The sequence below is a fragment of the Loxodonta africana genome, chromosome 7 (genome assembly GCF_030014295.1).
Source record: "Loxodonta africana isolate mLoxAfr1 chromosome 7, mLoxAfr1.hap2, whole genome shotgun sequence".
NCBI lineage: Eukaryota > Metazoa > Chordata > Mammalia > Proboscidea > Elephantidae > Loxodonta > Loxodonta africana.
Genome location: NC_087348.1, coordinates 112,126,764 through 112,154,068, shown reverse-complemented (window position 1 = coordinate 112,154,068; position 27,305 = coordinate 112,126,764). Strand labels below are relative to the sequence as shown.

The following is a 27,305-nucleotide window of genomic DNA, read 5'->3' as shown; positions in this document are numbered from 1 at the left end:
AACTGTGCCCTCCCCCCTTCGAGGTATTTTCGTAAGTGCGCTATGCTTATTATTTTTTACAGCATGTGTAAAAAAATTGGCATAGTGGTGGTTATGAAAATACCTCGTGGGGGTGGGCATGGTTGGCAAACAAACATAGAAGGTGCATGTTTTCTTTGTAAAAATAGAGTATACAGTTAGAAGAATTGACAGCAGTGACTCAATCGGATACTTGTACACCAATGCTCATTGCAGCTTTCTTCACACTACCCAAAAGATGGAAACAACTTAAATGTCCATCAACAGATGAATCACTAAACAAAATGTGGTACATATATACAGTGGAATATTATAAAGTTATAAAGAGGAGTGAAGTTCTAATACACGCCATTACGTGGATGAACCTTGAAAACATTATGCTAAGTAAAATAAACCAGACACAAAAGGCCAAATACTGTATGGCCCCACTTAGATGAAATATCTAAAATAGGTAAATCCATTGAACAACGACAAAAAAATCAGTGGTTGCCAGGGGTTAGGGGAGTGGGGAGTTAAAAAAAAAAAAAAATCTCCCCACGAAAAAAATGAAACAAAACAAAAACCTGTTATCTTCATTTCTTCAACTGAGACAGTTTGCTGGACTCTTTTTAAAAATGATAAAAAATGGCACAAGGACTAGGGTAACAATCTGGGCAACCTATGGCAGGCAAACCAATGATTGTGAAATTAACCTTGTTAGCAATGATTGAAAATCTAAGGCCATTCAGGGACGCTTTATATAGTCCCGGAGAGGTTTCATTATTCTCAGTTCATCTCATCTTCCTTCTCTCCTAGTCCTACACTCTGCCATCTTCCATCTTTTTTTTAGAAAGCTGAGCATACAATGAAAATGATGGGAGGTGGGGCTTACCTGTAATATGGTAGCTCACTTGGCGATTAATGTCAGAAGTGTCTCTGTCCCACGTGCTAAGGACTGCTACTACTTCACCCGGCGGGTCGCTCTCTTTCACATTCCCTCGGTACACTTCATGGGCAAAGACTGGTGCATTGTCATTTATATCTGTCACTCTGACAGAGATCAAAGCAGTAGAAGAAAGGGAGAAGGCTTCTCCAAGGTCGGAGGCTACCACAGAGAAAGTGAATGTGGGATCTGTCTCATGATCCAGGTCCTTCAAGGTGCTGATCCAGCCTGTGTTGCTGTCGATATTGAATGCTTCCATTACCTTCTCAGGCTGGGAATCTGACTGGAGCGAGTAAGTGACCTGCCCATTGGCTCCCCAATCCATATCCAGAGCTCTCACTTGCGTGAGTTTGGTGCCCACAGGCATTCCTTCCATTATGATTGTCTCGTAGCTTGATGTGTCAAAAACTGGCTTGTTGTCATTCAAATCCAGTACCTTGATATCTACATCCACAGTAAACACAATGTCTACCTTGTCCAGTGGTATAGTGGCTGCTACTTTAAAGTGGAAAGCAGGGCTGATTTCGTGGTCAAGGCGCTTGTCAAGCTTGATAGTACCTGTCTCCTGTTCTATGACGAAGATACCTCCTTTGTTGTTTTCTGGCCGTTCCCCATTCACTGTGCTAAACCGGACATTCTGACTGGGCAAAATCCTTAGGGTGTCCACTGTGCTCCCAATGGCTGTATCTTCTGCAATGGTAAAGGAATACTGAGACTGGGTGAATGAAGGTAAGAACGTTTCAGGGGGCAAGACGTGGATATACACAGGGATGAGGGAGTGCTTTACTGGAATGCCCCCATCTACTGCTTTGACGAAGAATGACAATACTGTATTTTTCAGCTGGTTAAAATTGCCCTTTGTGACCATCCAGCCATTGTCAGGATCGATCTCCAGGAGGTCTGCTACTGAAACCGAGGCCTCGCTATATAGGGAATATGTAATTCTTGAATTGGCTCCATCATCTGGATCCATGGCTTGAACCTGAGTGACCAGGTGGCCTCTTCCAACATCTGCCCTGACACTGGCTCTATATTCCACAGTCATGAATTGGGGAGCATTGTCATTTTCATCCACAACAATCACCCTCACAGTACAGAAAGTTGTTCTCCCTCCACCATCAAGGGCCCTCAAAAAAATGCTAATGTCTCCTTCCAAAGGATTTTCCCTGTCTAGCCTTTCTGTTGTTAGGACTTGCCCATTGCTGTCAATGAGGAATCGGTCCTTGGCAAAGTCATTGATGATGGCGTAGCTGATCTGCCCATATGTCCCTGGATCCCCATCTGTGGCTCGAACATGAATTACCTTGGTCCCAGCAGCTGCATTCTCTCTCACCTCAGCTACGTACATGCTTTGTGAAAAGGCAGGGCTGTACAAATTAGCTCCAAGTACCCTGATGTGCACCTGTGCGGTGCTGGTGAACAGCCCATCAGAGACAGACACATTCAGGCTGTACAATGGCTCCATCCGCTGCTTCCGGTGGTTGGACAGTGTGATGACTCCACTCTTACTGTCCATTAGGAAGCTCGTTCGGTCATTCCCAGATAAAATGCTATATTCCAACCGGTCAAAATCAGAGCTGTCTGCATCAGAGGCTTGTACACGGGTCACGAAATGACCCCGGGGGGCTAATTCACTCACATATGACTCATAAATGAGCTGATTAAAAATGGGAGGGTTGTCATTTATGTCTGAGATGTAGATATGAACCAGGACCTCACTGCTCAGTGATGGGAATCCACTATCTGTTGCTCTGACTTTCAACGTGCAATGTTGTACTAACTCATGGTCCAGCATACGAGCTGTCAGGATTAAGCCACTTGCACTGTCTATGTGAAAATAATCTGTGCTGTTGTAAGTATCCTGGACAATCTGATAATGGACCATTTTATTATTTTCTGAGTCTGCGTCAGTAGAGACAACCTGCAAAACAGGTGTCCCAATGAGAGATGCCTCCGATAATGTTGTATTGTATGTGGGTTCATCAAAAATAGGGGGGTTGTCATTTACATCATTAACTAGCAAGTCAACAGTGACTTCAGCCCTGGCACCAGTAAGGGCATCGCTGGCTCTTACTGTCAACTTGTAAACAGGTGTAATTTCAAAATCCAAAGGGCTAGCAACTTTCAGGACCCCGGTGTCAAAGTCAATGTTAAACTGTTTATAAGGATCCCCATCAATAATGATATATACGATTCCTTGGCCTTCTGGACTGGTGGCATTGATGCTTAGTATGGGGGTGTCCATTCTGATGTCTTCATTGATGGATGCTGTATAAAAGGGCTTATCAAACACAGGCATTGCTTTGTTGACAATAGTGATGGGAAGTTCCACAGATGCAGACAAAGAGGGTTTTCCACCATCTCTGGCTAGGATGGTGACTCCATACTCAATGTTGGACAAGTCAGAGTTGAATGCTTCTTTTAAAATAACATTCCCTGAATTAGGATTAATTTCAAAGTGGCCATAGTCATCCTGTAAGATGTAGGTCACTTCCCCATTTGCACCTTTATCTTTGTCAATGGCCGTCACTTGGTAAATCAGAGTCCCAGGCTCAGCATCAACTTGCACAGCAGCATAGTAAGGGAGGCCCACAAAGACTGGAGAATTGTCATTTATGTCTTCAATGTTAACCCTGACCACCACCCTAGCCACACGCAGATGGTCTAGCTCACGACTGGCTTCCACCACCAGCTCATATAACTCTTGTTCTTCGCGGTCAAAGGGGACTCCAGTGGTCTGAATGACCCCTGAGGTAGATTTTATCTTGAATTTATTTCCTGGGTTTAAGATGCTGTATTTTAAGGGCTCATTAAGGCGGTTTCCAACTGCATTGACAATAGCAACTTTGGTTATGTTAGTGCTGTTCTCTGAGATTGAAGTGGAGTAAACGCTTTGTGTAAAGTGGAGGCCACTGTCCATGGCTTCTTTAACCATGATGTTGATCATGGCTGTACTGTGGAACTTTCCATCAGACACCGTAACTATCAGCATGTAATGATCTTTGGAGAGGTTGTTGTTTTTTATGGTGAGTACACCACTGATTGAGTCAATGAAAAACTGATCCAAGCTGCCTTCCTTTAGGCTGTATGTCAGTTCAGGGGGCACCTCAGAGTCAGGATCCGTGGCGCTAACTCTCAGAACTTCCACTCCAACATAGGTAGGCAGAAGTAAGACAGTCTCAAACACAGCCTGTGTGAACACAGGTGGGTTATCATTCACATCTGTCACCTCAATGTTGACTTCAACAGGACTTTCTGCAGTCAGTTGGGGGCTACCACTGTCTCTCACATGCACATGAAAATGGAAATGGGCAATGGTTTCATGGTCCAGATTGGCAATTGTTCTGATTGCACCTGTACTGGAGTCCACAGTGAAGAACTTCTTGGCTGTGGACTCCACAATCTGATACACCAGCAGAGCATTCCGGCTGCTGTCAGCATCAGTGGCTCGAATCACCAGTGGGCTGTTATCTGCGCTCCTGACAATGCTATTGACTGGGGCAGCCTCACTTAGGCTGCCTGAGTATTGAGAAAAGAGAAATACTGGGGCATTATCATTTTCATCAACAACTTGAATATTGACTGTGGCATTGGAAGCCATCCCTGCCATGTTAGTGGCCTGAATGATGAGTTGATAAGAAGAACTACGTTCGTAGTCCAGTGCTTTCCGAGTGGTGATGACTCCAGAATATGGATTTATGGTAAACATCCCATCAACATTTCCATCTTTGACCTCATAAATGAGGGTAGATTGGCTGATGGCCGAGATGAGAATGACTGATGTTCCAATATCAACATTTTCATTTACTTCTGCTTGGTAGTCTTTGTGTGTGAACTTGGGGTGAGAATTATCAGACATGGTGACAGAAATGCGCACAATGGCAGTAGCAGACATTGGTGGGGAACCCTGGTCTGTGACTTTGACTGACAGGACAAACTGGCTCATTGTTGTCAGATCTGGTTCTTTGGAAACTGTAATGATGCCCAGGACTGGTTCAATCTTAAAAGTGTTCCCAGTGTTCCCTAAAATGCAGAAATCAGGGGGAAAATGAGTTACAAGTGGGTCATCAAGATCTTTTTTGATATTTAATTCTTCAAAAATATAAAGCAGTTAATTGTACTCATTCCACTGCATTCTGAAATAAAATGAGAGGATTCTTTTAGGGATATTCAAAAGCAACTGAACTAAGTTTTGGAGTCCATGGGTGGCGCAGGTGGTGAAGGGCTTGACTACTAGCTGAAAGGTTGACAGTTCAACCACCTCCCTCCCCTGTGAGGTGCCTCAGAAGACAGGCCTCACGATCTGCTAGATCACAGCCTTAAAAACCCCACGGAGCACTGTTAATCCTGCACATATAGGGTCACCATGAGCTGGAATCAACTCAGTGGCAATTAACAAAAACAGCTTCTTAATTCAGGTTAAAAACAGCAACAAAAACAACCACCACCACCACCACAACACAGCACTGTGAACATTCAAGTTAGGAAATAAGAGGGCTTGTTAAAAAAAAAACAAAAAACAAAAAACCCAAACCTGTTGCTGTTGAGTCGATTCTCATAGCGATCCTATAGGACAGAGTAGAACTGCCCCATAGAGTTTCCAAAGGGCACCTGGTGGATTTGAACTGCCGACCTTTTGGTTAGCAGCTGTAGCTCTTAACCACTATGCCACCAGGGTTTCCAAGAGGGCTTGCAGGAGAGGCTTTTCCACTAAGAATGCATAGAGCTTCTCATTCTTAGCCTTGTGAGAAGACGAACAGATTGAGCTGGAATCCCCTAAGGCTGGTATAAAGGTATTCATACCTAAACCAGTGCCTCTGTATTCCACTTTAACAGAAAGAGTGATGTAGGGGCAGTTTCAGAACATTATAATGTAGTTATTTGGTTTCAGATTATCTCAAAGGTAAGTTGCGCTACACAGAATTGGTACCGTTTACCCTATCACAACTGAGATTATCCAAAACACTATTTTGATGCCGGTGATTTTGTTCAGGCAAATTCTTCCCAAGTAACCATTTGCTTTGTAAGTTGTGGGGATTTTTCCTGACTACCTTCTACTCTTCTCTCCTGCTCTAGCTCTCTCCCAAGCCCCCAAACACATACATGGACACACACAGAAACAGAATTAGACTTAAAAAATCATAGGGCAGTTGCTCCAAACTCTACCCACCCTATTGATTAAGCGCTTGAGGAATTCCTGGTGAAGTAGGAAGTTATTGACAATCTGAACCTGCATATTGAAGCCAAGAACTCTGAAGAATAACCCTTCCGAAACTGAGAAACTGGCCTGTACCCTCTTGACAAATCTAGAATGGGAACAGCCATGACTTGTGACACTGTAGAAGTTCAGAGCTTTGCCTCTGAAATCTTCAGTAGTTTGAAGTTTGGGATTGTTGAGAATGATTTAAATAAGAGAGAAAAAAATGTGGAACTCAGAACTTGAAGCATGTCAAACAGGTAGAAGGTGAAATGGAGCTCAAAAGTACTGAACTGCCTGAAGAAGCAGACCTCATCAAGTTGCTTTTTGTTTCTCTCTTCAGGCATTCTGCCCTTTCTCTGAGAATGCACACGCTTGTGTGTCTAGATTCTTTTAAATAAAAACAAATAAATATCTTGGTTATCTAACTATATCTGGATTTTTCCTGCTTTTTCAAGTACTCTACTGTAGCAGACATACGACAATTTAAATGTCAAAATCATTAAGATGGGCTCCAGGATTCAGAGGACAGTTATATAATGTGTCTATTAAAATACACAGGAAGTACAGCTGCATCTTCCTCCTATATACTTATTAAATAAGCTTTTCCATGTCTAAAAAAAGACATGTTCATATAAAATTTATTTCAATAAGACACTTTCATATTTTTGAAGGGGGAACCATATCCAGTAAAGAGGCGTATTTGATTCTAGCCCCAAAATGTGCATATTTAACAATACTGCCTTGGATGACAGCATGAGTTTTTACTTGGAGACCTAAACATGGCCACTTTGTGATCACAAAAGCAAGAAGTTCAATGACCTCATGAGCAAGCTTTCAAATTTTCAATTAATAGCACTATGGAATTATGTGAATCCAACATTTGATTCATAGACCCTTACAAAGAGCCAAGTATCGTTTCTCTTCAACATTCCAGAAGAGAAGATACAATGATACCTGAGCCATGGCCATCTTCCAATGAATGGCACCAACTTGTGCCCCTGAATGATGAAAAAAATAGCCAGGTTTCTCTGTGTGCATTGGTTAAGGTGTTCCACCACAGTTTCCAGGTAAGTCCTTCCTCGCTCTAGGCTCAGCACATTGTTTTTGTATCCAGTAAGACATATATGACAAGGATAAATGGGAGCCAGCTTTGACCTTGAGTACAGCTTGCTACCCCTGCTGTCCCACAGCCGCTGACTTCCTAGTTTTACCCCGATAGGATGCTATGCTCATACATCAGGTCTAGCTCTTTCCTTTTTCAACCTACTGACTCATTTCCTTGGAATTTACTTCCTGCTTCTTTCTTCCTGCTCCACTGAATCCTTGGAAACTAACCTCTATGTTCTCAGAATTCATGGCTGCGGAGCAAAGGCTGTGGCTACCTTACTTATCATTACTTATCTATTACACAGCACAGTGCCTGGCACAAAAAAGGTGCTCAGTAATTATTTGTTGAATGATTGAAAGTAGATTTATATCTAAAAAAAATTTTTAATTTTCCAGCTGTATGTGTCTTGGGACCCAATATGCCCCTCTCCTAACTCAACTCTTTGTCCTGGTCTCTCCTGTACTGCCCCATCTCAGAGCCACCTATGAACCACCACTGGCATCAAAGATAAAACCTGAATGAAATATAAGACCTGAAGCTCTGCACTCAAATTCCACCTTGGTTCATCAGGCCAAAATAAAAAGCTGCAGTAGTTACTTTAGAAGCCAGGCAAGAGAGAGGAAATTTATGGTCCACCAATAAACAGAGTCAAATCTTGCTTATCTGAGGTTTGTGGGAGAGAACTTAAATAAAATGTGCACTTTACACAATGACTTGTCATTTGCTTCAAAGTGCTGAAGCTTCTGGGATCTGCCTCTCACACTGTGCTGTAGTCCTCAGAGGTTAAAAGATAAGCGAGGCAGACTCTTCTGCTAGGTGGTGAGTTTCATTACTCTGTGAGAACCTCCAAATAGATTTAAAAATCATCTGGCTATCTAGGGGGAGTAGGAATAGTAGTCCTAGTGACAAATATAAAAAGCACATAGACACATGGACAAATGTTTAGGGAATATTTAGAAATAAGAAAGGTAAAAATAAAACCCTATGTCTAAACGATTGCAATGACATAAAACAACATATAGGCATGAATGAATGTGGGAAACAGGAAAGAAAAAAAAAAGATCAGAAGAAACACAGAGGCAGAATATAAACAGTTGTTGATTTAGGTGACATTTCTGTGATATCAAATACTCATTTTTTTTTTTTGGAAAAAGATGTTTCCCCATATGAGTTGTGGAGTCAAATGAACAGAGATTGTACCATTAAATGATAAAAATGAAGGGTGATAATCAAGAGACGCCAAATAGTATTTCTAAGGATATATTGGCCAGGCTTTGGGCTTAAAGGAAGTTCCATGGAACCCTGGGAAATAAACAGGTGAATTACCTCGGGGCACCTGGTTGTTATGAACCAGCATCGTTTTTGTTCTTGTTGCTGTCGTGTAGAACTTAGCACAGGCCCAGGTAAAATGTGGGTGCCGAATAAAAGAAATACTTTAAGATTATCACTCAGTGCAGGAAAATTTTTTAATGTCTGTGGGCTTTGATTTTCTAACATTTTTTAGCCCCCAACTGTCATTCTAGCATTCATATTTTAATTCAACCACTTACAAAATACTCCACATTAAAATCAAGGGAAAGGAACCTTTCCAACGCTGGCATGAAAGGAGACAGCATTTGGCATCAGGCATGACAGACATAATGTTGCAGAACATTTTGAAAATATGTGGCTTGAATATTCAAAAAAGACAGAACAGGGGAAGGGAAAATAGAGCAGATAAAGGATATTTGTTATTTTTAGGTTCACAGTCCTCCCCCTTGCTTGGACATTCATCTCTTCTGTCATGAGTGTTTTCTAGCTGCCAGTCTTTAAAGGATCACGTAAACCATGGTCTTGCCTTATAGATGTTAAAATTGTTTTTTTTTTTAAATCTCCAATTTAACAAAATGAAAGCCTGTATTTACCTGGCAGGCGAGGCGGGCAGCTCTGGCTGCACACCTACCAACTACCTCTGGTCCCCAGATGGCCGCCAATGAAGTGAAATTGAGCTAACTGTGGCAGTGTAGGAATTCCTGGAGCCCACAGCCCACCTACTGACAAGCAAACAAAGGCATGTAAGACTGAATTCACAAAAGAGCTGGACAGCTGATGACAGGAGGCTTTGGTCATTTTAGTCTGAGGCCATGGGTTGTTGACCTCTAGGTAAAAGCCGCTGAGTTTATTACAAATTTCTTCTTTCTTCTCCATTCCAGAAAAATCCAAGATTGAACACAAAGAAGGGAACCCTTTCCTTGCTGTCAATGACGGAAGATATGTTGCTGAAACGCCAAGAACTTTATACACCATCATCACCCAAATAGGGTGATCACTTGGCCAAAAATTCGTTTGGAGACATTCCGGTGATAACTATCTGAATTTCACATGGTGATAAATACTACTGAGTGTCAAAAGCCATGCATTATGCTGAAATCTCTGTGGTGTAACAGCTCTCACCTGCTTCTATGGTATATATGAGTTCTGCATTTTCCCCTTTGTCTTTGTCCAGTGCCGTCACCTGCAGAACAGCTGATCCCAAAGCAGCCGATTCAAACACAGATGCTTCATACAGTGGGCTGGTAAAATAAGGACTGTGATCATTGGCATCTTCCACATTGACAATGACCCGGGCCAAGTTTCTTCGATAAGGAAACTCCTGATCTCTGACCTTTAGGCAAAATACAAGAAGCAGTAGGACTAACACCTCACATTGCAAAGAACCCATATGGCTATGTGTGTAGTGAGAACAAAATGAGATAATATATGCAAAGTGCTTGACCCAGTTCTAGGCACACAGTAGGTACTCAATAAATGGTGGTATTATGAACTTAGGAAACTGTGAACTAATTGAGAACAGGAGCCACATCATCTTTATTGCTCAGGCTCATGACTGGCCCATGGTGATGCTCAGTCTGTGTTCGTGGAGCTGATGCCTGGATATCACCCTGTTATTTGTGTACACAGCTACTAATGGAATGGTAAAAAAAAAAAAAAAAAAGGTAGATGGAGGCAATTCTAAAAAGGGAAACAAAAGAAGGGATAGGCATTGTCATTCATTCATTCAACAAACATTTATTGTCACCTAAATGGGGCACTGGGTGGTTCAGTTGTAGAATTCTTGCCTTTCATGCTGGAGACTGGGGTTCAATTTCCAGCCAATGCGCCTTATGTACAGCCATTACCTGTCTGTCGGTGGAGGCTTTCGTGATGCTATGATGCTGAACAGGTTTCAGTGACACTTCCAGACTAAGACATGCTAGGAAAAAAGGCCTGGTGATCTACTTGTGGAAATCAGCCATTGAAAATATGCAGTACAGTTCTCTGACTCACATGGGGTTTCCATGAGTTGGAATAGGCTAAATGGCAACATATATACATACATATATATATGACATATTATATATATATAACAGATTTTATATATATAACAGATTTTATATATATATATGTATATATAAAATCAGTCAAGTCCCTGGCTTGACTCTTGGCAGTTCAGCAGTGAATTAGACAATAAGTCCCTGCTCTTAAGGAGCTTGTAGTTGAGTGGTGAATACCAAGTAAATAGACACATATAGAGCTAAGTGGTAATTGGCAAGACGGGATAAATGCAGGGCACCCGGGAGTGAGTAATAAGAGCCTAACAGTATTCAGCTCCCTGGAATAGGTAACAAGAATAAGTTGAAACGGTAAAAGGGGGAAGTGGGGTGTGTGTGGCACGTATTTCAGGCAAGAAGAAGCAATATACAAAGACCCAGAGGTGAGAGAGTATTCTGGCCACCAGGAACATGAATAGAATCTTAATTCCTAAAATGTGACACCCTCATTTTGACTTCACCAACGAACCTTGCCTGAATGGTTTGAATTTTCCCTTGCTTTGCATACAGCAGAAGCTTGCGAACAATCAATTCTTTAACTCTAACCACACGATTTTGCTATAGTTTGATTTAGCATTAATCAAGTGTGTGCTCTTGGCTTGTTCAATTTTGGACTCCATGACTTCAGAGACATGTGAAGAAATTAGAAAACATACCGAGAAGAGCCATCAAAGAGAAAAGGGTTTTCAGAAATAGTACCTAGAAGGAATGAACGAAATGACTAAAATGGCTTAACTTGGAGAAGGGCAGTACAAAGGAGTTCTTTGCTCTCTCTAAATATTCACTTACACGAATGATAAATGGTAGAGGCCGTTTGTTAAGAAGAGGATGAACAGAAATGGCTTGAGGAACCGTGAGAATGGAGTTAGTCACCTGCACAAAGTTTCTGCCCCTAAGGAAAGCACAGGTAAAAGCGACTGAGTGATTGCTGAATTTCACTGTGTGAAGTCTAGTCTGCCACACCCAAGGACCAAGCCAAACTCTTCATTTTGGGATTACTGAACTCTAGATCTGTTCCAACTGAATATAAGCTCCCAGGGTGCACAGTAGGTATTCAAAAAATATTTGTTAAATGAATGAATGAATGAAAGAAGAGGCAGAGGGATGGATTGGATGACCTCTGTGAGTCACTGCATCTGTTCCCTGGAGTCTAGGCAGGAAACCATAACCCCAGGCATGGAACTCAAGCTTCCTCATGACCTGAGAAGGTTTCCAGTCTTGTGAAAGAAGAGTAACACCTAATGGAACATCACTTTTAGCTGCTTGGGACTTGGTAAAGTTGTGGTGCATTTTAAAGACCATCGGCACACAAGATTAAGTCTTTGTTGTCCACCTGGTCTCAAGGAATGCAGTAGGGGCTTCGTTACGCAGTGGCTGTGCAGTGTGCATAGGGTTCTTGAGTGGTAAAAGGAACAGATCTTAGCCCATAAACTAATCAAGGATTTTCTTATTCATCTCTACTTTCCATTTATGGGAAATATGAAAGTTCCACTTTAAAAGTAAAGCAAAGTTTCTTACATAATTTGGAGGCCCCATGAACCCATGTTCAGAATGAACACTCTCAGGCTTCGGTATGCTCTGTGATCTCTTGCGTGTGCCGGTGTTTACTACTAGGTCCAATGCCAATACAATAAGCAATAGATCAGTTCTAAAGTCTGAGTGTTGCAAAATGATTACCCTTGTGATTAATTTCTTGAAGAACATCTTGTAAACTTTTCCATAAACTCTTTTGCATGCAAACCAATACTAGAGCCTGGAAGATTTATGGAAACATGGCCTGTTCCTTCCCTTTCAAGTCAGTCAGTCTGTCAGCAGCATTTACTGAGCAGCCACTGTCTGCAGAACTTATCTAATATTTCAGTTTGGCAAAAATATACAGTCGTTTTTTTTTTAACCTAACAACAGTAATTCTTCCCTGATAAAAAAGGCAAAAATGAGCGCAACTCAGCCGTGAAAAGATCAGATTTACTACTACTTACAAAATTTAAGGGCCCTGCACATGTGAAGATTAAGGTGTGTGCCTGGAATAGTTAAGGCTTCTGCCAGGATGGCAAATTAGCAGTTTGGTCCTACCATTATGTTGAGAATGTGCTTGTCTTGGGCCTCATGGTCCAGTCTCTCGGCGGTATAGAGGATACCAGTGCTGGGGTCGATTCGGAATTTTCTCATGCTGACAGAGTCAATGCTGCTGTGGATGGTATAGCTCAGTTTGTGCTTCTCGTCTCTATCCGTGGCTTCAATCTGCAATATCTCCGTATCTGGAAGGACATCCTCGGAAATCGTCACATCATAATTCGGCTGAGAGAATTCTGGGCCATTATCATTATTATCCAGCACTTTGATAAATACCTATAGTTAAAAGAAGACAAGAGTAATGACTAATGCCAATTCATTCATTGCTAATAAAAGAGGACCCCTCCCTTTTTTCTCCCTTCCTGTCCTTGGATCTTAGCTTCTAGCAGATGCCTCAACACATAGGAAAGTCTCTTGTAAAAACACTGTGTAATTACAGGCTGAGGATAAACCAGTAGTTCACATTACCAGGAATATAAACTATGAGCTGATCAATATTCTCACTATTAATCGACCAACTGAGACTGTTAAACAGAGGTGATAATTCCACAGAATTACCTGAGACACAATGCAAGACATCACAAGGTGACCTTAGTTTGCTAAGCTTCAATTATCATAAGTTCTTGCTTTGTGCTTCTTATAGTGGACTTAAGGTGGAGGCGATGACAGGATGGCAAAAGCAATGAAGATAAAGCAAAGGAAAGGGAGGAATGAGCACAGAGGGGGCCTTCACAGAGCATTCAGAGCTTCAACTGTAGTGTCTACCACTGCAGTTCTCCTTCAGTTGGGAAGTGTCTAGCAAAGAACATGGTACTAATAACGGTTACAATATGAAGCTTTCAAATACTGTCTTTAGAAAGCACTTTATTATAAAAATTACCAGACACATATAAAAGTAATAGTTTAATGAACTCTCATTCATCACTCAACTTTGACAACGATCAAATCCTGACCATCGTATCATTTTAGTACGCGTCTAGAAAAGATAAGAACTCTTAAACACACACACACACACACACACACACACAAACATCATGGCACCTAAGCAGAGAAAACAGTAATTCCTTGTTGTTGTTAGGTGCTGTCAAGTCATTTCCGACTCATATCCTAAGTACAACAGAACTAAGTACTGCCCAGGCCCATGTCATCCTCACAGTCATTGTTATGTTTGCGCCCATTGTTGCAGCCACTGTGTCAGTCCATCTCCTTGAGGGTCTTCCTCTTTTTCGCTGACCCTCTACTTTATCAAGCATGATGTCCTTCTCAAGGGACTGGTCCCTCCTGATGGCATGTCCAAAGTATGTGAGACAAAGTCTTGCCATCCTTGCTTCTAAGGAGTATTCTGGCTGTACTTCTTCCAAGACAGGTTTGTTCAGTCTTCCGGAAGTTCATGGTATATTTAATATTCTCCACCAATACCATAATTCAAAGGCATCAATTCACCTTTGGCCTTTCTCAGTAATTCCTTAATACCATCAAATATTCAGTTGGTAATCACATTAATTGCTTTTAAATCTGTTGTATGTGTTCCTATGTATGCATGTTTACATATTTTTTTCACAGTTTTTTTAACTAGGATGAAAATAAGGTCCAAACATTCCACCTGGTCCTATAATTATTTTTAATCTATAGATGTTCCCTTCATCTCCTATTTCCTTGCAATTATTATGTTGTTACAGTTGTGTTGAAGAAATCAAGCCATTTAGCCCTTCCCACAGTCTGGATTTTACTCATTTCGTAAGTGTGGTGTTCTTCTATATGTCCACCTGTCCCCTGTATTTTTTGAAAACTGGTAGTATGATCTAGGAAGCTTGATAATATTCAGGTTCAATTATTTTCTCTTCCTTTCCTTTCTTCCTCCCTCCCTTCCTCCCTTCCTTTTTCCATGACAGAATTCCTTAGTAGGTGGTACAGTGTGCTTACATCTGGCAGCATAATATTAATTAATCAAAAATTGCAAAATGGCAATGTTATAATTCTATGATTTCCTCCTCATGTATTAGCTGGAATAGTATGTAAAAAAGAAACTTCTCATCAACTATACGGTTACTCTTAAGTACAGTTCATACATGAAAGGTAGGATAAATATGTTAATTCTTTCTCTTTATACATCATTTCAAAACAATGAGTTAGTTGCCTAGTATCTTCCTAAAGTGATCAAAGAGTTCTTTTTTCTTTCCCCAGGCATCAAGACAAACTCATGAATTTAAACACATTTGATATATTTCAGTCCATTGCAGTTATTAGACTTCTTACTGATACAAAATTGGCCCTTCTTTGACCAGTGGGACCTCTTCAAGTTGGTTCCTGAGATCTTTTTTCTTAGACTTGCCTTTTTAACACTTAATGTTTTCTCATATTTTATGCAATGATATCAAAGTCAAATTTAGAAAAAAAGGTGTATTCAAAGAAGTTTAGCTTTTATACCATTCCTCTCCACTCTATTTCTTTCTTCTTCTATAGGTAATAATTTTGTTTTTAATGTTATATCTATTTATTTTGTTACTATAAACACTTTATACATACTTTTCTCCACCGTGATATTTCATGCACAATTATATTAGTGGTTCTCAACTAGGGGCAGTTTTGCTCCCCAGTGGACATTTGTCAGTGTCTAGAAACATTTTTTTTTTTTGAAACATTTTTGGTTGTCACAACTGGGGAGGGAGTGCTCCTGGCATCTAGTGGGTAAAAGACAGGGATGCTGCTGAACACCGCACAATGTACAGGACAGCTCCCTATCTCCCCTGAACAAAGTATCATTCAGCTCAAAATGTCAGTGGCGCCACTGTTGAGAAATCCTGCGTTATATCCTGATGATGACTTTGCGGGGGTAGAGATACTTCTCCAGTCGGTAGATATATCATAGTTTATTCAACCAGTCCTTTATACGTGTTAATTTAAGACATTTCCAATACACTTACTCCTCACTTATTGACGATCTCCTTATCTGACAGTTCACAATTACAATAATCGTATTTTGTCCATTAACAATCTACATTTGGCAATAACGAATGTCAAGGTGCAAGGTGGGAGTAACACGGGCTGTGTTGGTTAAGGTTATGTGTCATCTTGGCTGGGCCTTGATTCTCAGTGGTTCAGCAGTTATGTAATGATGTAATTTGGCAGTTACATCATGATGTAATCTGGCAGTTATGTAATGATATAGTCATCCTCCATTTTCATATAATGCTCATTTTCACATAACAACCTGGTCTTTGGAATCAAACCATGTCAATAACTGAGGAGTGGGTGTACTTGCTTTTAGAAATAGTGTACGAAGACGAACCTTGTGCTCATGTCTTTACACATTTTTGCTAGTGTATCTTTTAGTCCATAAAACGGGGATCTACCACCTGTCTGTCAGTTCATCAAACTGTGATGGCTTGCATGTTGCTGTGGTGCTGGAAGGTACGCCACCAGTATTTCAGATACTAGAAGGGTCACCCATGGTGGACAGGTTTCAGCAGAGCTTCCAGACTAAGACTAGGAAGAAAGGCCTAGGGATCTACTGCTGAAAATTACCAATGAAAATCCTATGGATCACAAAGGAATATTGTCCAACTTAGTGTTGGAATATGAGCCCCCTAGGTTGGAAGGCACAAGAATGGGCTCAAATATACCAATGATCGTAAGATGGCACAGGACTGGGCAACGTCTAGTTCTGTTATATACATAAGGTCACCATGAATCAGAGCCGATGCCAAGGCAATTAAAAACAACAATAGTGGGACTGCTGAATCAAAGCATAAGTGCTTATGTGTTTCCATATTCCCCTCCCCAGGGAATTTCTCATTTTGTACTACCACAAACAATATATAGGAATGACTATCTTCCCAGAGCATTTCCAACAGAGTACTTGATAAATCTTTTGGATTTTTTTTTGACAATCTGATAAATGAGTAATGGCATCTCAGTACAGTTTTAATTTGCATTTTTCTTATTATGAGTAAGCTTGAGCATCTTTTCATCTGTTTAAGATCCATTTGCATTTCTTTTTCTGTTTAACTGTTATATCAGCACATTCTTCTGTGGGCTAGGTGGTCTTTTGCTTCTTTATTTTTGGAAGCTTTGTGATATGAATCGCAAATATGTTTTGTCATAGTTTTTTTTTTGTCATGAAAAGTTCTTATTTATTTTCTTTAATTTCCCTTATTATTTACGCATGTTAAATCATTGTTTAGAACATTTTCCGCACTCCCATGTTATACATGAATACACCTATTTTTTAAAAAATAGTATTCGTACGTTTCATTTTCTTACATTTGTATCTCTAATCCATCTGGAATTTTTTCTGGTGTATCATTTTTTTTTTTTTTAATCATATGAGGGATGGATCCAGGTTTTTTTTGTTTTCCCCCACATGGTTATCCAGTTATGTCCATATCACTTTTTTTTTTAATAATTTTTATTGTGCTTTAAGTGAAAGTTTACAAGTCAAGTCAGTCTGTCACATATAAGCTTATATACACCTTACTACATACTCCCATTTACTCTCCCCCTAATGAGTCAGCCTGCTCCCTCCTTCCAGTCTCTCCTTTCTTGACCTTTTTGCCAGTTTCTAACTCTCTCTACCCTTCCATCTCCCCTCCAGACAGGGGATGACAACACAGTCTCAAGTGTCCACCTGATACAAGTAGTTCACTCTTCATCAGCATCTCTCTCCAGCCCATTGTCCAGTCCCTTCCATGTCTGATGAGTTGTCTTCAGGAATGGTTCCTGTCCTGGGCCAACAGAAGTTTTGGGGACCATGACCGCCGGGATTCTTCAAGTCTCAGTCAGACCATTAAGCCTGGTCTTTTTATGAGAATTTGGGGTCTGCATCCCATTGTTCTCCTGCTCCCTCAGGGGTTCTCTGTTGTGCTCCCTGTCAGGGAAGTCATCGGTTGTGGCCGGGCACCATCTAGCTCTTCTGGTCTCAGGATGATGTAAGTCTCTAGTTCATGTGGCCCTTTCTGTCTCTTGGGCTCATAGTTATTGTGTGACCTTGGTGCTCTCCATTCTGCTTTGATCCAGGTGAGTTGAGACCGATTGATGCATCTTAGATGGCCACTTGTTAGCATTTAAGACCCCAGATGCCACATTTCAAAGTGGGATGCAGAATGTTCTCAGAATTTATTTTGCCAATTCACTTAGAAGTCCCCTTAAGCCATAGTCCCCAAATCCCCGCCCTTGCTCCGCTGACCTTCGAAGCATTCAGTTTATCCTGGAAACTTCTTTGCTTTTGGTCCAGTCCAGTTGAGCTGACCTTCCCTGTATTGAGTATTGTCCTTCACCTAAGGAAGTTCTTATCTACTAACTAATCAGTAAATAACCTTCTCCCACCCTCCCTCCCTCCCCCCTCTCGTAACTACAAAAGAATGTGTTCTTCTCAGTTTATACTATTTCTCAAGATCATATAATAGTGGTCTTATATGATATTTGTCCTTTTGCATCTGACTAATTTCACTCAGCATACTGCCTTCCAGGTTCCTCCATGTTATGAAATGTTTCAGAGATTCGTCACTGTTCTTTATCGATGCATAGTATTCCATTGTGTGAATATACCATAATTTATTTAACCATTCATCCGTCGATGGACACCTTGCTTGCTTCCAGCTTTTTGCTATTGTAAACAGTGCTGCAATAAACATGGGTGTGCATATATCTGTTTGTGTGAAGGCTCTTGTTTCTCTAGGGTATATTCCGAGGAGTGGGATTTCTGGGTTGTATGGTAGTTCTATTTCTAACTTTTTAAGAAAATGCCAGATAGATTTCCAAAGTGGTTGTACCATTTTACATTCCCACAAGCAGTGTATAAGAGTTCCAATCTCTCCGCAGCCTCTCCAACATTTATTATTTTGTGTTTTTTGGATTAATGCCAGCCTTGTTGGAGTGAGATGCAATCTCATCGTAGTTTTAATTTGCATTTCTCTAATGGCTAATGATCGAGAGCATTTTCTCATGTATCTGTTAGCTGCCTGAAGATCTTCTTTAGTGAAATGCATGTTCATATCCTTTGCCCACTTGTTGATTGGGTTGTTTGTGTTTTTGCGATTGAGTTTTAACAGAATCACATAGATTTTAGAGATCAGGCGCTGGTCGGAGATGTCATAGCTGAAAATTTTTTCCCAATCTGTAGGTGGTCTTTTTATTCTTTTGGTGAAGTCTTTAGATGAGCATAGGTGTTTTATTTTTAGGAGCTCCCAGTTATCTGGTTCCCATCATCATTTTTAGTAATGTTTTATATTCTGTTTATGCCTTGTATTAGAGCTCCTAAGGTTGTCCCTATTTTTTCTTCCATGATCTTTATCGTTTTAGTCTTTATGTTTAGGTCTTCGATGCACTTGGAGTTAGTTTTTGTGCATGGTGTGAGGTATGGGTCCTGTTTCATTTTTTTGCAAATGGATATCCAGTTATGTCAGCACCATTTGTTAAAAAGACTGTCTTTTCCCCAGTCAACTGACACTGGGCCTTTGTCAAATATCAGCTGGTCATATGTGGATGGATTTATAGCCGGGTTCTCAGTTCTGTTCCATTGGTCTATGTGCCTGTTGTTGTACCAGTACCAGGCTGTTCTGACTACTGTGGCTGAATAACATGTTCTAAAATCAGGTAGAGTGAGGCCTCCCACTTTATTCCTCTTTTTCAGTAATGCTTTACTTATCCGAGGCTTCTTTCCCTTCCGTATGAAGATGGTGATTTGTTTCTCCATCACATTAAAAAATGTCATTGGAATTTGGATCAGAAGTGCATTGTATGTATAGATGGCTTTTGGTAGAATAGACATTTTTACTATGTTAAGTCTTCCTATCCATTGGCAAGGTATGTTTTTCCACCTATGTAGGTCCCTTTTAGTTTCTTGCACTAGTACTTTGTAGTTTTCTTTGTATAGGTCTTTTACGTCTTTGATAAGATTTATTCCTAAGCATTTTATCTTCTTGGTGCCTACTGTGAATGGTATTGATTTGGTGATTTCCTCTTTGATGTTCTTTTTGTTGATGTAGGGAATCCAAGTGATTTTTGTATGTTTATCTTATAACCTGAGACTCTGCTGAACTCTTCTATTAGTTTCAGTAGTTTTCTGGAGGATTCCTTAGGGTTTTCTGTGTATAAGATCATGTCATCTGCAAACAGAGATAGTTTTACTTCTTCCTTTCCAATCCGAATGCCCTTTATTTCTTTGTCTAGCCTAATTGCTCTGGCTAGGACCTCTAGCACAATGTTGAATAAGAGCAGTGATAAAGGGCATCCTTGTCTGGTTCCCGTTCTCAAGGGAAATGCTTTCAGGCTCTCTCCATTTAGAATGATGTTGGCTGTTGGCTTTGTATAGATGCCCTTTATTATGCTGAGGAATTTTCCTTCAATTCTTATGTTGCTGAGAGTTTTTATCATGAATGGGTGTTGGACTTTGTCAAATGCCTTTTCTGCATCAATTGATAAGATCATGTGGTTTTTGTCTTTTGTTTTATTTATATGGTGGATTACATTAATGGTTTTTCTAATATTAAACCAACCTTGCATAAAAAAAATACCTGGTATAAATCCTACTTGGTCTTGGTGGATTATTTTTTTTGATATGTTGTTGTGTTCTATTGGCTAGAATTTTGTTGAGGATTTTTGCATCTATGTTCATGAGAGATATATGTCTGTAATTTTCTTTTTTTGTGGTGTCTTCACCTGGTTTTGGTGTCAGGGATATGCTGGCTTCATAGAATGAGTTAGGTAGTATTCCATCATTCTCTATGCTTTGAAATACCTTTAGTAGTAGTGGTGTTAACTCTTCTCTGAAAGTTTGGTAGAACTCTGCAGTGAAGCCGTCCAGGCCAGGGCTTTTTTTTTTTTGGGGAGTTTTTTGATTACCTTCTCAATATCTTTTTTTGTTATGGGTCTATTTAGTTGTTCTACTTCTGATTGTGTTAGTTTAGGTAGGTGGTGTTTTTCTATGAATTCATCCATTTCTTCTAGGTTTGCAAATTTGTTAGAGTACAATTTTTTGTAATAATCTGATATGATTCTTTTAATTTCAGTTGGGTCTATTGTGATATGGCCCATCTCGTTTCTTATTTGGGTTATTTGTTTCCTTTCCTGTATTTCTTTAGTCAGTCTGGCCAATGGTTTATCAATTTTGTTAATTTTTTCAGGGAACCAGCTTTTGGCTTTGTTAACTCTTTCAATTGTTTTTCTGTTCTCTAATTCATTTAGTTCAGCTCTAATTTTTATTATTTGTTTTCTTCTGGTGCTTGATGGATTCTTTTGTTGCTCGCTTTCTATTTGTTCAAGTTGTAGGGACAGTTCTCTGTATGTGTGCATTTATTGATATAAACTGACCTCTGAGCACTGCTTTTGCTGTGTCCCAGAGGTTTTGATAGGAAGTGTTTTCATTCTCATTGCAGTCTATGAATTTCTTTATTCCCTCCTTAATGTCTTCTATAACCCAGTCTTTTTTCAGCAGGGTATGTTCAGTTTCCAAGTATTTGATTTCTTTTCCCTGATTTTTCTGTTATTGATTTCCACTTTTATGGCCTTGTGGTCTGAGAAGATGCTTTGTAATATTTCAATGTTTTGGATTCTGCAAAGGTTTGTTTTATGACCTAATATGTGATCTATTCTAGAGACTGTTCCGTGTGCACTACAAAAAAAGGGAAACTTTGCAGTTGTTGGGTCGAGTGTTTTGTATAAGTCTATGAGGTCAAGTTGGTTGATTGCAGCAATTAGATCTTCCGCGTCTCTATTGAGCTTCTTACTGGAAGTCATATCCTTCTCCGAAAGTGATGTGTTGAGGTCTCCTACTGTAATTGTGGAGGTGTCTGTCTCACTTTTCAGTTCTGTTAAAGTTTGTTTTATGTATCTTGCAGCCCTGTCATTGGGTGCATAAATATTTAACATGGTTATATCTTCCTGGTCATTTGTTCCTTTAATCATTATGTAGTGTCCTTCTTTATCCTTTGTGGTGGATTTAACTTTAAAGTCTATTTTGTCAGAAATTAATATTGCCACTCCTGCTCTTTTTTGCTTGTTGTTTGCTTGATATATTTTTTTTTCCATCCTTTGAGTTTTAGTTTGTTTGTGTCTCTAAGTCTAAGGTGTGTCTCTTGTAGGCAGCATATAGACGGATTGTGTTTCTTTATCCAGTCTGAGATTCTCTGTTTCTTTATTGGTGCATTTAGTCCATTTACATTCAGTGTAATTATAGATAAGTATGTGTTTAGTGCTGTCATTTTGATTCCTTTATGTGTGTGTTGTTGAGAATTTCATTTTTTCACTTACTTTTTTGTGCTGAGACTTTTTCTTTGTAAATCGTGTGTTCCTCATTAGTATAGTAGTCGAATTTATGTTTGCTGAGTCATTATGTTTTTCTTGGCTTTTGAGTTATGGAATTGTTAGACCTCTTTGTGGTTACCTTAATATTTACCCCTATTTCTCTAAGTAAAAACCTAACTTGTATTATCCTATATCGCCTTGTTTTCCTCTCCATATGGCAGTTCTATGCCTCCTGTATTCAGTCCCTCTTTTTGATTATTGTGATCTTTTACATATTGACTTCAATGATTTCCTATTTTGAGCACTTTTTTCTTTTTAAAATTAATCTTAATTTGTTTTTGTGATTTCCCTATTTGAGTTGATATCAGGATGTTCTGTTCTGTGACCTTGTGTTGTGTTGGTATCTGATATTATTGATTTTCTGACCAAACAATTTCCTTTAGTACTTCTTATAGCTTTGGTTTGGTTTTTGCAAATTCTCTAAGCTTGTGTTTATCTGTAAATGTTTTAATTTCACCTTCATATTTGAGAGAGAGTTTTGCTGGATATATGATCCTTGGCTGGCAGTTTTGCTCCTTCAGTACTCTATATATGTCATCCGATTGCCTTCTTGAGTGCATGGTTTCTGCTGAGTAGTCTGAACTTATTCTTATTGATTCTCCTTTGTAGGAGACCTTTCTTTTATCCCTGGCTGCTTTTAAAATTTTCTGTTTATCTTTGGTTTTGGCAAGTTTGATGATAACATGTCTTGGTGATTTTCTTTTTGGATCAATCTTAAATGGGGTTCGATGAGCATCTTGGATAGATATCCTTTCGTCTTTCATGATGTCAGGGAAGTTTTCTGCCAACAGATCTTCAACTATTCTCTCTGTACTTTCTGTTATCCCTCCGTGTTCTAGAATTCCAATCACACGCAAGTTATCCTTCTTGATAGAGTCCCACATGATTCTTAGGGTTTCTTCATTTTTTTTAATTCTTTTATCTGATTTTTTTTCAGCTATATTGGTGTCAATTCCCTGGTCCTCCAGATCTCCCACTCTGCATTCTTATTGCTCGAGTCTGCTCCTCTGACTTCCTATTGCGTTGTCTAATTCTGTAATTTTATTGTTAATCTTTTGGATTTCTGAATGCTGTCTCTCTATGGATTCTTGCAACTTATTAATTTTACACTATGTTCTTGAATAATCTTTTCGATTTCTTCAACTGCTTTATCAGTGTGTTCCTTGGCTTTTTCTGTAGATTGCCTTATTTCATTTTTGAGGTCATCCCTGATGTCTTGAAGCATTCTGTAAATTAGTTTTTTATATTCTACATCTGGCAATTCCAGGATCATATCTTCATTTGGGAAAGATTTTGATTCTTTAATTTGGGGAGTTGTAGACGCAATCATGGTCTGCTTCTTTATGTGGTTTGATATCGACTACTGTCTCAGAGATATCTATAAGATATTGTAATGATTTATTTTATATTTGCTGACTGAGTCTTGTTTTGTTTCCTTTCAATATACGTAGATGGGCTACTAGATTGCACTGTCTTAATTGTTGTAGCCTTTGAATCACTTATGTCCTGTTACCAGCTGGTTTGGGATGTTACCAGATATATAAGCCTAAGAGTCCATTCACTATTCTTGAGTAGAATCTGATTTTGGATCACCAAGTGTGTGGTGTAGACTGTTACCTATTCACTTAGAGGAGTAGTGGTGATAGTTGTGTGCACCAGATTCTAGTAGCAGCAGGGGGTCACATTCCGGTGGGGGCAAGATGCTGACAGGCTTCCCCCAAGTGCCAGTGAGGTAGGTGTGTCTCTATTACTAAAGCACTTTGGTGGGTAGGCTCTGCAGCTGTGCCTTAGGCACCCAATGCATGTACCTGTACAGATTGGTAGATGTCACTATCCTCAGACCCCTATGGCAGGAGGTTAGGTGGTTTGGGTGGTGCTTCAGCCCTCAGTTCCCCATTGTGGGTCAGTGAGGTCTCTGCTTAATAGGTAGAGATACCAGACCTGGGAAACTTGTCTTTCCAGTAATCTGCTAAAACAATTACAGTCAGACCACTATCAGAATTCCTTTTGCATTATAATAGCCACCTTGTTCCCTGTAGGGATGAAAGCCCAAGACTGTGGATCTCATATGCTTGGCTGGAGGTGGTTCTGCATTTTTAGTCCAATTTCGGGAAGTCAGGGAAGGATTTTTGGTCCCTGGGTTTTTTGTAGCTGCTTCTCTCAGGCAGGAGAATGGGTTAGGAAAAGACAAAAAACCAAAAAAACTGCAGAGCACTTCACTCTCTGGCCCAGGAAATTCCAATGTTAATGCAGCTGTCTGGGAAGGGGAGGGTAGGGATCAGATAGATAGGAGAGAGTCCCCCACCCGACCCCAGTGCCGTCGCTGACCAGGAATATAGAAGAAGTTACTTATCTTGCTTGGTGATGACTGTTTTATCTGAGATTCCCAAGGGGTGTATAGCCTGTGTGCGTTGGCTGGGTCGAGACTGTCCCCGAGGGTCAGGCCCACGACCTGTGCTTGTGCTGTCTCAGAAGCCGTGGTCAGTTCCTCCACTCCCAGTCCAAAGCCCAGCAGCAAGGTTCCCCGGCTGGGACACCACACTCCAGGCTCCAAAACCAGTCACCGCCTCCCCGTGACTTCTCCTCCTGTCAGCCACGTTGCTGTGCTGCCTGCATGCACTGGCTGGGCTTCCCCTGTGGTCACTTCTGGGGGCTAGGGCTGCGTCCTGTGTTTGTGCCGTCTCAGGATGCCATGCTCAGCTCCCCTGCGCCCAATCCAAAGCCCAGCGCCAAGGTTTTCTGACTAGCACGCTGGCTCCAGGCTCCGAAAACAGTCACTGCTTCCTCGTGGTTGCTCGTTCTCTTGTTAGCCGCATCAGTGTGCAGGCTGCTTGTGCTGGCTGAGTTTCTGTCACTTAGGTCAACTGTTTAGATCTGTGTTTGATGGTCAGGGTTCGTATATTGTCATGTATGTGATCGATTCACTTGTTTTTCTGAGTCTTTGTTGCAAGAGAGATCTGAGGTAGCTTCTACCTAGTCAGCCATCTTGGCCCCGCCCTCCTCCATACCACTTTTTAAAAGACCTTCACTTCCCCATTGATTTGAGAAACCACCTTTATTATATACTAAATTTTCATCTGCAATTGGTCTATTTCTGAATTTTCTATTCTGTGCCATTGGTTTGTCTATTAATGCAGTAATGAAATGTTTTAATTACAGAGGCTTTATCAAAAAAAAAAAAAAAAAACCCAAATCTGTTGCCATCAAGTCAATTCCAACTCATAGTGACCCTATAGGACAGAGCAGAATTGCCCCACAGAATTTCCAAGGATCGTCTGGTGGATTCAAACTGCTGACCTTTGAGTTAGCAGCCGTAGCTCTTAATCAGTACACCACCAGAGTTTCCATATATATATATATATATATGTCTGTGTGTGTGTGTATGTATATATGTAGGCTATTAATTTCTGTATGTTAATTTTATAACTTGCTACTTTCCTAAAATTTCCTATCTTTTGGAGTAGTTTTTCTTTTTTTGAGATTTCAGATATATAATTATACTAGATGCAAAATAGTGAGAGTTTTGCTTTTCCCTTTACCATACCTATGACACAAATTGCTTTCTCTTATCTAATTGCATTGGTTAATAGTTTTAGCACAATGTTAAACAGTAGTGGAGATAGTGGATATTCATGTCCTATTCCTAAATTAATAGGAAAGCCTCCACTGATTCTCCATTAAATAAGATGCTGGTGCTTGCCTGCATTCTAAAATAATTATTTACTTTTAAAAATAAATGCAGTTATAGCCATTAGGAAGATGCAAATCAAAATCACAATATACCACTTCCCCACCATGATAGTTAAGATAAAAAAAAAGAAAACAACAAATGTTGGTGAAGTTGTAGACAAATTGGAATCCTCATCTATTGCTTGTGGGAATGAAAAATGCTATAGAAAATAATTTGGTAAAATGCTATGGAAGATAGTTTGGTGGTTCCTCAAAACGTTAAACACAGAACTATCCCAGCAATTTCACTCCTAGGTATATGCCCAAGAGATCTGAAAGCAGGGACTCAAACAGACACATGTACACCAAATGTTAGCTCTATCACTATTCACAATAGTCAAAGGTGGATATCTAAATGTCCACCAACAGATGAATGGATAAGCAAAATGTGATACATACATACAATGGTATACTACTGAGCCCAGAAGAGCTGGTTAGTTCTGATACAATGAAGTCCTGATATATGCTACAACATGGATGAGCCTCGCCCACATTATGCTGAGTGAAGTTAGTCACAAAAAGACAAATATTGTATGACTGCAAGGATATGAAATTTCTAGAATATGCAGATGTATGCAAAGTTTATTAGTGGCCACCATGAGTGGGAGGGAGGTGGGAAGGGGGGGCATTGTTTAGGAAGTATTGAGTATCTGTTAACGATGATGGGAAATTTGACAAAGGATATAGGTCATGGTTGTACAACATGATTGATTTAGTCAATGTCACTGAATTGTTCATATAAAAATGTTGAATTTGCAAATGTTGCGTTATATATTTTTTACCACGAACTTTTTTTAAACAATAATCCTGTGTTTTAGAAACAAAATAATGATACTTCCCTTAACAAAATAAATGCAGTCAGACCACGGTTATCCTTATAAATAGCAGCACCAACACTCACTCTGGCACAGATGTGCTTTTTTGAGTGAGAGAAAGGGAAAGTACTATCAACCGTGCTAGGACTTGCCCAGGGGAGGGAGCCTTACATGGGGCAAGCCTTCTAGGTTGTGGTAGGAAAAGGGTTTGAGAAGAGTGCCTGTAGAGTTTTGGGTATTGTTTTATCTCTACTGTATTTGGAAAACCATACTAGATTCTTTGAATACCAATTCTTTCCTTTAAAAAGTTCAAGTTAGCTTAGTCGAGATGGTAAAATATTTGTGTCCACAAAAGCAGTTATGTTAATAGGATAAAAAAGCTTTTCCAGCCAGCAAAGCTGCCCTGACCTTCATGAAGTTTCAAAGTTGATGTGCTCTTGAAAAGCTTGCCTCTTTCTGCTTGCTTTGTCCTGTGCCTAATCTATAGTCAGAACAAGCGTTTCTCTGTAAAAGACTTCCTTCTCCTCATTTGCTTTTTATTTCCCACAGTTGGGGCCATTTGTGAGCTCCCGAACTAACAAACAAAGCAAAGTAACTCTCAAAGATGTTGTGCTCAAAATGGTAATTGAAAGGCCTAAAGAAGTACAATGGAATCAAAGCCGGAGAAACCTAAATGTAGGAAGTCTCTTCAGAGACATTTTCAACGCTGCCCACCACAAACACTTTGGGTTTTGCAGGCTCATCTAAGCTAAGTCTGGGTAGATGCCAAGACCTGCTTTACAAAGGC

At 40.1% G+C, this 27,305-nt stretch overlaps 1 protein-coding gene across 1 annotated transcript in view; it reads right to left on the bottom strand.

Moving 5' to 3' along the window:
* Positions 1-27,305, bottom strand: part of FAT3 (FAT atypical cadherin 3) — a 628,156-nt gene that overhangs the window by 113,114 nt on the left and 487,737 nt on the right. The window contains exons 7-9 of the mRNA XM_003415583.3: positions 12,672-12,947; positions 9,682-9,892; positions 890-4,963 (exon numbers count right to left, since the gene is read on the bottom strand). Coding sequence (XP_003415631.2) covers positions 890-4,963; positions 9,682-9,892; positions 12,672-12,947 — 4,561 coding nt within the window. The remainder of the gene's footprint in view (positions 1-889; positions 4,964-9,681; positions 9,893-12,671; positions 12,948-27,305) is intronic.